At 41.7% G+C, this 11,664-nt stretch overlaps 1 protein-coding gene across 1 annotated transcript in view; it reads right to left on the bottom strand.

Moving 5' to 3' along the window:
* Positions 1-474: 474 nt before the first annotated feature.
* sobpa (sine oculis binding protein homolog (Drosophila) a) overlaps positions 475-11,664 on the bottom strand; it is a 30,735-nt gene continuing 19,545 nt past the window's right edge. Inside the window, exons 6-8 of the mRNA XM_008316925.3 lie at positions 6,425-7,716; positions 5,671-6,392; positions 475-4,853 (exon numbers count right to left, since the gene is read on the bottom strand). Coding sequence (XP_008315147.1) covers positions 5,672-6,392; positions 6,425-7,716 — 2,013 coding nt within the window. The 3' untranslated portion in view covers positions 475-4,853; position 5,671. The remainder of the gene's footprint in view (positions 4,854-5,670; positions 6,393-6,424; positions 7,717-11,664) is intronic.

Genomic DNA, 11,664 nt, shown 5'->3' with positions numbered 1-11,664 from the left:
ACTAATTAACATCCCTGAACTGTATTGGGCATTTTAGTGAAAAAAAGGCAATTTAATGACAACATAGCAAAAACAAAGCTGAAGGTAACGCTGCACTTTGACTCGATGTCTTATAAGAGACTCACTGATTTGTTGAGTTCTCCAAACTAAACATGAGTTTTCTCTATATTTTATACCAAAACGTTTTTATTTTTTAATTTAAATTATATATATATGTATATATACAATATACAGTACAGTAAAACCACTGTTTTGGCATTTCAGATGTTGACTTCTTATTGTCTATAATTGATATTTTTATTTGTTCTTATTGTCATTCTGTTTTAGTGTCTTTTGACTCATCTAAATGATGAATGTGTTCCCGTTTGTCTGCAGCACTTTAGCCAACTGTGATGTTTCCTCATAAATACAGTTAAGTTCAGTTGGTGTTTTTTTATATAAATGTACACAGATATAAACACACCTGAAACAGAGTTGTGTATTCCTCTTATTTATTCGCCTTCATTAGCAATTCAACAGAAAAAACAAATACTGATACAACACAAAAGATGATTTTTATTCCAAAACAATTTGGCCACCCGTTATATACAGTGTCATAATAAAAAGACAGAAGAACATCTTCTATCAAAGCTTTTTTTTTACCTCCTCCCCTATTTTTTTAAATAATTTTTTAAAAAGCATCTTACTGATCCCGAGGCTTTTGCATTAGACAGAATGTACAGGTTGAACCATCCTGTTTGTTATTTGCAAATTTTAAAAACAAGGTCAACAATAAATAAAAAAAATATGCACAAAATATTGACAGTCCACCACAGGTTAAATGTTAAACAAATCAGATGTTTGGGGATAAAAGGAGGTTCGGAGGATGGTCTAATTTTTAGCAAAAATGTTACAGTTTTTATATGATAGAAGCTGATCATCTTTACACTGACTGTAGCATGATAACACAGTTGTTATTTATGGGGGAGGTTTCTGTGGATTTATGCAACTTCTCTGTTGTTTCTGAAAAGTCATTCTCCTGTCTGTGGACCCGATTAGGTTCTCATTGCATAATTCAGACTGATGCTGAGGCCTGAAGTTCACCCTTAACAATTTCAATGGTGGCGACTGTTCATGTGAGAGTCAGTGTTTTATCAGTATCATCAAACACCAAACGTTTTGTATCAGCAAAACAACAGAGAGCAGACAGGAAACGTGTTGAATGGTCATAATTCAACATGCGGTGATTGATGATGAAGGTCAGGGAAGGTCATAAAAAAACAATTAACCGTAATCTTTATTAACACAAATCTACAAAACAGTCATACGAGACATAAGGTGTCAGTTAGTGATTGTTACAGGTGCTGGTATGTGTTTCCCACCTATGGCGATGATACTGCATCAGAATCATGTCAACTCTTCAATAAACTACAAAAAAAAAAAAAAAGAGCCCACATGGATGGAGGCCATTTACTGTAATGTTACAGCTATGCCTTCACATAACTCTGTCTTTTGGGTATCGGACCTAAGACTCTTTTTCTGGCAGTCTGATCACACAGTTATCAGTTATTCCACTGGGCTGCTAAAAGAATGAACGATGCAACTATAATAGCTGTTCATTCGGTTTGTCTGCATTTAAGAAAAGTCCATCAGCTCATGACACGAGTGAATAAAAACCATGAAATAACATGTCATTTTTAACTGTGTGGCGCACAAACACTTTGCCATTTACAGTCATGGAACTTTCTATTTTAACACTGCGAAGGACTGTCTAATCATTTCAATTATGTTCATCAAATCTGTGTGGACAGCGTGTCCTCGGGTTACAATGTCCTCTACCTACAGCATTTCATGATTACATCGGCCCTTTCCCCTTCATTTATTAGGAACGTCTTGTTCCATCAGTCTGACTTAAACTCACCAACTAGTTCACATGTGATCTACACATGGTTGTTGACCATACATTGGATTGTGCTACATTTACTTTCTTTTGTTTGTGTTGTTTTTTGGGGGAGGTTTTGCCCTACATTTTGGCTACCAGGCGTAAGTCAGACTCTTCTGATATTTTGATGTCCTAGAATATGATGTCACCAATGTGTTAGCGTAGGTTAGTGACACTGGGGTAGGCTGTTGAAATGGAAATCCAACATAAGTCCAGGACCCCCGTATATAACCTTTGTTTATAAACTCAAAGCCTGATCATACAATTTGTAGCAAATTGTTATTGACTAAATGGATTGAGCTTAAGGAGGAAAAAACAAATACATAAAGTGATTCAGTGTCAGCTGGTTGATGGCTAACTTTTTTTTTCCCACTGTTGATGATGGAAATATACAATATTGTATCTGTTTTCATTTTACATCATTCTTAGTTTTTGTGCTTTTTTTAGATTAAAAAAAGTCACTGAATACATCAGTGTAGCTGCTCAATTTATATTACAAAATGTAATGGTTTACAGCAGTAGTTCCCAAACTTTTTTTTGGCCTTTGACCCCATTTTGACATCACAAATGTCTGTCGACCCAAAAGAACCCCTCCTCCTAGAATTAGTTAGTTATTTTAGTTTGTTATACTGTGTTACAAACACACAGTAAGCAGATCAGTACACAACGTGTGTGGTGTTTTTAATCATAATTTTCAAAACAATAATAATTAGTTAAAAATATATTTATATCAGTAATTTTTTGGCCTTTGTTACTAGACATTTCAGGTGACCCCATTTGAAAAACACTAGTGTACAGCATGTAAATCAGTAACTGATGTTATCAAAGGTAAAAGCATTTGCACACAAGTTATTTCCTTTGTTTGTTTGTTTAGTGAAAATGATTGAAGCCACACCAAAGCAGCACCTTGGCAAGTGGTAGGCAGAGCCCAAATGCCTGACTGACAGGCAGCAGATAGAGTTACACACTGCTTATTCTGAGTCAACACTTTGCAATCTTCAATGGGCTCACGGCCTTCACTGTGTGCAGTGTTTGTCTTTGACACCAGTTCATTTTAAGTACACACACACACACACACACACACACATGTGGGCAGAAACCCTTAGAATCACATTTAATAAATAGTGTGATTGAACCAAGGCTGCAGTTGCAAGACAATGTTGTGCTGCACACAACTAAGGTAACATTTTCATGACTGTTTGGGCCAGAACTTCACATTTAGAGTCTATGAAATTATAACATTTTACAGAGGACCCCCCTCCCCCCCCCCAGCAATAACACTGATTTTGACAAACACTACAGCAGTGTTCTATCTTCAATGTTCCTTTCTTTTTTAAATAAGGACTTGTTATTTGGCAATCATAAATGATCCCTTTAAATGAAAACAGGTAGACATGTTTTGCCTCAACACACCAGGGGCCTTTGGCAAACACTAGGACAATACCTTGTTTTGCAGTCAGAAATCTGTACACTAAGTGCTGGCTTTATTTGACAGTGTCCCTACCTCAAACAGATGATATAGGTCCACTGGCATTTTTTTTCTTTTCTTCTTCTTCTTTTTTTTTTCTTTTTCTTTTTTAAACTCCCACCAAAACTGTACAAATAGTTGAGAGCAACCCTGAAATAAAACAGTTCTGTCTTTAGATTTGGCCCAAATAAATACAACCGTGGCGACTTGGCAAAGGTGAGAATACTTATCAAATCGTGTTGGAAACAAATGTGGATATCGTTGAAACATTCCTGCAGCGTTGCGTCTGCTCTAGACCCCAGATGAATTATTCATGAAGACGTTGGTATCTCTTTGCCCCCTTTAAATTTAGTACAACCTGTCGCAAACTAACTCTTGACAGGGATATCACCGGTAATGGGTTATAGAAAAGATTAAGTGTTCGCCTGCAGCAGCAAGTGCTTATTACAGGTTGGCAGAGTTTCAACATTGCCATACCCATCTTTCATATGGTAGTACTGAGGTGTATTTTCTAACCAACAACAGAACTGTTTGTGAACACAGGCCGAGAGAAAGAGCGAAATGACAACATACTGTGCTACAATAATACCACATATGCAAATCGGGTGAGGTTTATGAGCAGACAAAATAAATGGTGCAAGAAAATGGCTGAAGGTTAGTCATTTATACTCCTGTGTACTGATTCAGCGATAACCCAATGCACTGTTGTGCATTATGTTCTGAGACAGTTTGCCAGAGAAAGCAGCTCATCACTTTGTCCACGCATCATACTGCATTTGTTACTGTATATGTGTGTGTTCGTACCCTTTTTTTTCACAACCCACCAAGAAGACTCAGTTTTAAGGTTTTTCTTGATCCAGCAAAAAAAATAGAGAGTGAAGAGTGTGGGTTGTTTTTCATAGTCATATAACAAATTAAAAAAAACTCGAAACCTTTGCAATTTAATGGGAAACCACATGTAGCAAAGCCTTAAGATTGTACCTGCTGCGTTGAAAAGTCTAGGACCTACAGTACACAGGAGCTCAGAAGAAACTTTCCCATCTGATGCTGTGACTATCAGACACTGGAGTGTGTACAACCGTAAGAGACAGTACAACAGGAGTGTGTAAGGTATGAGCAGAAGAGTGTGCTGAGAAACAAATTCACAACCTGCATTGGAGAGGTCCAGCTGGACACCAAGTCGGTAGAAGTTCAGTATCATCACAAAGGTGGAAGGAGTCCGGTTTGCTCTGGTATAATACACATCAACATGTCTGGTTGGACACTCATCCGTCGCTGAAGGCGATTTGTGCTGCTGGTAGAAATGACCGAGAGTGGGGGCAAAAGACAAATATGTGTGTGTGTGTGTGCAGGTGTGTCTGCACGTGAGCTTGTGCACTTGTGTAGTTGGTTGGGAGAGGTTGGATTTGGGGGTGGGGTTGGATGAAGTGTCACTGATGGCACTGCATCCATCAGAGCATCCATCTGTGAAACAGAGTGGGAGGAGAACTAGCGTGAGTCAATGTGAGAGAAAATATCCCACTCAAACACACACACACACGTGCGTGCACACACATCGTCCCCAGAGTCGAGGTGAAGACTGAAATGGAGGTTGTGTAGAATAAAAGCTATGAAGGTTATGTTTTCATTTTCTTGCAGGAAATATTCTGCACAAAAATATGTAAAAGGGTGAATCAGTAAAGCTTAAAATAAAAGCTTTTCCTGGTCAAAGTAATACATGCACTATACATACACTAACTATGACACTTGTGCATCACAACATTGCAACATCCAAATACAGGAGGTCCTCGGTTTATAACGTCCTTGACCTACAGGGTTTTGTGGTTACATCGCCATCTCCCTTATATTTATTAAGAAAGTCTTGTTTCGTCATTCCGACTTACATTGTCACATGGTGATATACACTGAAGATGGCTTTGTTTACCACTGTGTTAGCATAGGTGCGAGACATAGGTACTTTGGTATGGTATGTGAGTTCTAACTTTTGGTGAGAATCGTGTTATGTCGCGCTATAGGAACGGAATTCTGATGTAAGTCGAGGACCCTTTGTACAGGAGAGGCCTAAAGTGATTCTTCTTCTTTTTTTTTTTTTTTTTGCTGCTTCACTACACCTGTTCACTGTATCGTACCTAACGCTAAAGTTGATACCTGTGTGCCCTATACAAAATGAGAGGAAATAAGGGACAAATATAAAGCTCCTATATTGCAAATATCTGACCAACCATTGTGGTTTGAATCTTCAAAATACAGTATGGAATGACTTTTGTGAATGAACACCTACCCTATTTGTTTTGATTGCGTATTCGCAGACACCTCCTCTTCAGCGGTGGCTCTAACTCAGGGCTCCCAGCAGCTGATACAGGAGTGCTGATGGAACAGGACAGGATGGCTGTTTTGTCAGTGCTAGACTTTGGCACAGGTTGGATGACCACACACCCCCCGGCTGACATAAGTGGCAGGGCATAGGCATGCTCACCCTCCTCCAAGTTGGAATCAGGGTCTGGCTTCCCCATGACCGAGTTTGTCATCTCTTCTTGTCCTAAGCCCGCTTTCCCCGGCTCCCAGTCTCCGATATAACAATTGTTCTCCTTCAGTGCCTCATGCTCAAGCTCCCCGTCGTTTGGCTGCTTAAGAACTTCTTCCTCTGCCACAACCCTGTCTCCTTTTTGGCCAGTGTAGCTATTAGTGGCAGGAGTGAGAAGTGAATGCCATCCAGTACCATTGACAATGACATTACATGGAGTGCCAGGGTTGGGTTGGAGTTGGGTAAAGGATTGGGGCGTGGTCCTTTCAGGGCTGGATAGGTGCGATAGGGCAAAGCTAGAAAAGGACGTATTAAGTTGGCTTCCTGGTGGGTCGCCATTGCAACAAGGGCTGTTGATGCTTGAGGGTGGGCTAGATGATGACAGCGTCCTTGGGTGTGTGGCTCCTTCTAGCAGCAGAGGACTGCAGCGATCCTGTGAGGGTCCTGCTCCCCCCTCCTCATGTCTCTCATTTCCTTCCCTGCTGCACATTGCAGCTGGTGATGACCTTACATTGCAGCTGGTGATGACCTTGTTTCAGCTTCTTCTTCCACTTTGACCTGGACCTCAAGTGGCCTTCTCTGAATAACCTGATGCTGACATGACCTGTGGCCCACAGTCAGATCAATGACACCGTCTATAGGCCCAGGGCTGCTGGTTAGACACAGGTTGCTCATAGCGTCCTCTGACTTTAAGTCTCTCAGAGCTGTCCTGCTTGTCTCTGAACACACAGGTAAAGGCTGCTCACTTTGTGATGGCTCAACCTTTTGCTCCACTTTGTCACTTCTAGAGGGACCCGGAGAGAGTGGTCCAGAAGCCGAAGTCTCTGGACCTCTGTGAAGAGATATATTGCTCTTGGATTGGTCTCCAAATGTTTTGGGGTTCAGAGGGATTGGAATTGGAATGGGAATCGGAACTGGGAGGGGTACAATGACAGGGTAAGGCACCAACATGGTTGGTGGTGGTACTAATGGGGTCAGGGAAGGCATGCCAAAGTTCATCATTGGAGGAAAGGGAATGTGTCCACTAGGAATTATGTTGACTGGTGGGAAAGGGGGCAGTCCTGGCATAGGGAGGCCAGGGTGAGGAGGCATCATGGCAGGGTTATGATTGGATGAAGGATGGACATGGGGGGACAGTAGGGGTCTGTGCATAGGACCTGGGGTTGGACCAAGAGACCTTGGAGGTGGTGGGGGACCAATACCAGGGATGATAGGGTTTGAAAGTGGGCTGTTTGCACCTGCAGGGTGGGCAGAAGGGCGGAGATATGGTGGACGCATTTGATGCATCATTTGATGCTCCATGAATAGAGGGAGAGGCATGGGCCCTCGTGATGTCATTACCATTGGAGGACTACCAGAGGGAACTCCAACTGGTGGGTGCAAAGTAGAAATGGGCGGAGCTTGCATTGAGGAACTCTCATGTGGTCTGGGTGTGGGAATCTTTGCTGAAGAGGAGGAGGAGGGGGAGCAGACTGCAACCGAGTCTGGAGGTGAGGTGGCAGAAGAAGTGGTGGAAGGCCCGCAAGGTGAGGGAGCTTTACGACGCAGGTCTGCTAAGGGTGTTCCCCAGGATTCTGGAGTGAGCAGTTGTACTGCACCACCGCAGTCCGACTTACCCTCGCCACCTGGCCCGTGCCCTGGGTTACACAGTGCACCAGGCAGCGCAGCCTGGGTCTCCTTGTAGAAAATGTCCATCTTGTACTGGTTGAGACACTTGGCACTGCAGAACTGCAGCCTCCGCTCACCAGCCCCAAAGTCCAGGTACTCCTTAGTGTGGCGAATGTGCTTACACCAATCGCACACCTACAACAAAAACAAACACAACACACACAGAGAATTAGCCTCTGCCGTGATCTGCACAGAAGCCTTTAGTCTGTTGATGGTAAAATTGGACATTGACAAACAGCGAAAAAGAGTAGGGTCAACTTAATTCAACAATTTTAAAAGAGAAAACAAATCACATGATTGTGACTCCTGGAAAAAACATTGCTTAACTGTTGACTCTATAAAATACAGGAGCTAAAGACCTCCAGTTCTCCCCCGATCTCTCACTGTTGACTCTATAAAATACAGGAGCTTCACTACGTTTTGTAAGTGTAGGCTGTAAAGACCTCAAGTTCTCCCCAGATCTCTTTACTGAACATTTTTGGGCTCAGTTACTCACACAACCCTGAGGGATAAGTAAAAAAAAAAAAGCATAAAACGATCAACAGTAATAACATGATATGATAATTAAGAGGTAAATACAAGAGGTTGTCGGTTTACCACGTGAATTGGATTGTGCTACATTTGCTTTCTGTTGTTTGTGTTGTTTTTTGTTGATTTTTTCTGCAAAAAAACAAAAACATACCTTAAATTGGTCTGTTGTGGCAGAGAAGCCTGAAGGTGGAACCTGCCCTGTGTTGTACTTTTCTGAGGTATAATAAAACAATAAACAAAAAGTAAATCCTTCCTAATAATTCTCTGTGTCTTATTTGGTATTCTGCTGTTGAATCACTTCATTAACTCTTGGACCAGTGCCTTAAATGTTCATCTTTTTCATTATGATTAATTCAGCAACGGGTGACTTTGTTCTCCTTCGGATCATACTGTATTTCAGCATGATAAAAATATATTTTCTTAAATTATCCGATGAGTGCTTCTTCAATTTTTATCACAGTTGGAATAATTTCAAATAAGCCTTATATAATTATTTTCTTTTCCTATTAAATGTATTTCTCTGACAGAATCGGGGTTTTTTTTCCATCTTGTTAAAATTCTGAAATGTCAAAGACTTAAAATGCAACGGTGTTCACGTTAATCGCTGCTGTGTGACAGTTCCCAAAACAACTGGCTGTACTGTTGCTCGCCTTTTCAGCACAGAAATGCTTATTTTTCTTATGGAATAAAATGAATGTGACCCTGGCACAGCAGATAGCAGTGGGTGAGCCCTGAACATGACGATACTTGTCAGGCCACACACAGCTCACTCTGTCAGCTCTGGGAGGAGTATCTGGTCCTGGCTGAAAATAATTAAGGCATTAATCAGTTGTCATCCTCCTCCGCGACATCCATCCATCACACAGACCTTTAAGCCCCCCCACTGAATGTTAATAAGTTGAGGGATGCAACCAGAAGGTAGATAAACTACTCTTTGTGCACTGTGTAGCAACGTTGGTGCAGTTGGCAGAGAACTGCCTGGCACGGGCTGAGAGACAGCAGATGAACACAGTCTGGTTAAGAAGACGCACAAGGACAGGATTCGAAAAGAATGATTAGCACCATGTCCTGCATGCTACAGCATCTCTTCTTTATGTGTGGTTCTTTATTTTAGACTTTTTTTGTTCAAGGGTGTGGCTATAAGAGATGCTGGTGGAGGAGCTGTGTCAGAATTTGCTATGTGCCTTTGTTTACGCAGGCAAATTACGGCCCGTGGGCCAGATTTGGCCTGTTGGGCTTTCTAATCGGGTCCGCCAAACACTGGTACAAGGTCTGCTACAGATTGATGTCAATCCTTCTGTTTCATGAAATTACAATTATATTTTTAGGTTTATTCCTGTACATTTTATTAATATTATTTCCTGTTGTTTTGGCCCAGAGTCAGTGTCTCTGTCATTGGTGTGGAACCCCAGGGTTCACCTCCTGGGAAAGATTGAATCCCAGTTAGGGAGGTTGGTACCTTCCAGTGGACTCACCACCCACAGGAAGGTTTACAAGGGGATGGTGCGGTGCAGTGTGATTTTCCTAGCGGTCATGAAGACTGCTGCCCCTGCGACATGGTAATGAATAAGCGGACGGAGATGGATGGATGGATTTTTATATTTCCCTCAGCATTCTGCAATCAATATTGATCTGGCCAAAATGTTTGCCCACCCCTGATGTAGTCTAAGGTTTGCAGTTAAGGCCAAAGGGATCTCTAACTGAAATCCAGGGCAGGGTAGACCCACTGAGACCCTTTTCCAGGTGTAAAAGCAAGTGTAACAACATTTTGACACTGACAAAAAAACACTGACATCTGACAAAATAACAAAATAATGTGTTTCACACACTGTACGTCATTGAAGCCAACTTGCTGAGTAACTTCTGTGTGTAACAATGTAAAACTAAAAGTCAGAAGTAAAAAGCTGTAACTGCTGTAATTGTGATGGTCATATTTTCATACGTCCATGGTGGCAGCCATGTTTTTAAGGGTCTCAACATGGTTCCTGTTGATGTCAGCTGACCGCTAATGTCCAAAGGTCAAGACTGACAAGAATGTGACTTTACCTCGAGCAATCGTTTAAATCAGATGAAACTTCCCAGAGTGAATGAGCCATGACTGAGTAAAAGTCAAAATGGTTCTCAGACGACTAGGGAACAGTGACGATGGGAAGGGGAATTTTTAAATAATAAATTTGTTGAAATTGTCTTGGAAACAGAAAGACAGATGGAGGGGCACTTAACGACTTTCTGCACTGTGAGTGAAATTTCACATTACGCTAATGGAGTTGTGCTTTCTGCCTGACTGTTGGTCTCTCTTCCCTCCTGCACACAGATGTTGTTCAGTGAGGTTCAGTGTAATTATGGTCATTTATTTCCATCGTTGTCAATGAACTAGCTTCGGTGGTGCGTTTGAACTCTTACAACAATTATCGAGCTTCCATATAAGTGCAATCAGCTCAGCGGCCATTCTTCCCCTCCTGCTCCAAACACCTAAAGACAATTGTGATGTCGGCAGGAAAACTCAACAATTTGGGATTAAGCGTGGGCTTTTTTGTCCGTGTTAAAAGCAAAAAAAAAAAAAAAAAGAACAGATGACGTTTGGTTAAAAAATGATTAAGGACGATCTTTGGGGTTAGGGTCGAGTGTTTTTCAACCCTGGGGTCGCAACCTCACTTTAGGTCGCCTGGTTTTTAAGAGGAATTGAATTAAATGTCTAGTGATTAATAAAAAATACTGAAACATTTTTTCAACTAAGTATTATTTATCTTACTGATTATCTGTTACCAGGTCGTGGGGGCAGCAGTCTCCATGACCACCACCCAAATCACACTGCACCGCACCAACCCCCCCTTAAACCTTCCTGTGGGTGGTGAGTCCACTGGAAGGTACCAACCACCCTAACAGGGATTTGAACTTTCCCAGGAGGTGAACCCTGGGGTTCCACACCAATGACAGAGACATTACCTCTGGGCCAAAGCGCCACTCTAATTATTATTCTTTTTAATATTATGATTAAAAACACCACAGAAAATCTTAAACAACTGTCTTCTCCTGTTGCTGACATGGTTCAACTTCCTGGCCTGAACTGTGAACCTGATTTGATGTGACATTGTTATTTCTTGTTATAAGTTCTAGTCCATTTAAGATCTGCCCACTGGAGATGGTTTATCAATAATGCACCATCTGCAGCACATGTTATCATCACTGTGATTTGACTTTAGCCAACAGCTCGCTTATTTATTTAATATCTGTGGTAACAATTAAAACAAAGTAGGAAATGTGGTTTTGATTCCTCCCAGAGTGTCACCATGGACACTGTATCTCTGACTCCATCACCTGAAACCAGGGAAGATTTCAGCTGCAGATGAAAGCTACGGAGCAGCTGCCCCCACAGGTCCACTCTTATCAAGCCAGTCATCATCATCTGTCACTGGGAAGGTGACACACAAAGGCCGTGCTGGCCTGGCCAGGTAATACACCACTGTACTATATTTCACAGCACACGCTATCTCATACATTGAGTAATATATAAATCCATTTCTAAGATTGATGGGACAGATCTGCCCAGTT

The sequence above is a fragment of the Cynoglossus semilaevis genome, chromosome 1 (genome assembly GCF_000523025.1).
Source record: "Cynoglossus semilaevis isolate Cse_v1.0 chromosome 1, Cse_v1.0, whole genome shotgun sequence".
NCBI lineage: Eukaryota > Metazoa > Chordata > Actinopteri > Pleuronectiformes > Cynoglossidae > Cynoglossus > Cynoglossus semilaevis.
Note: the sequence above shows the minus strand (reverse complement) of the source record. Positions and strands in the feature narration are given on the sequence as shown.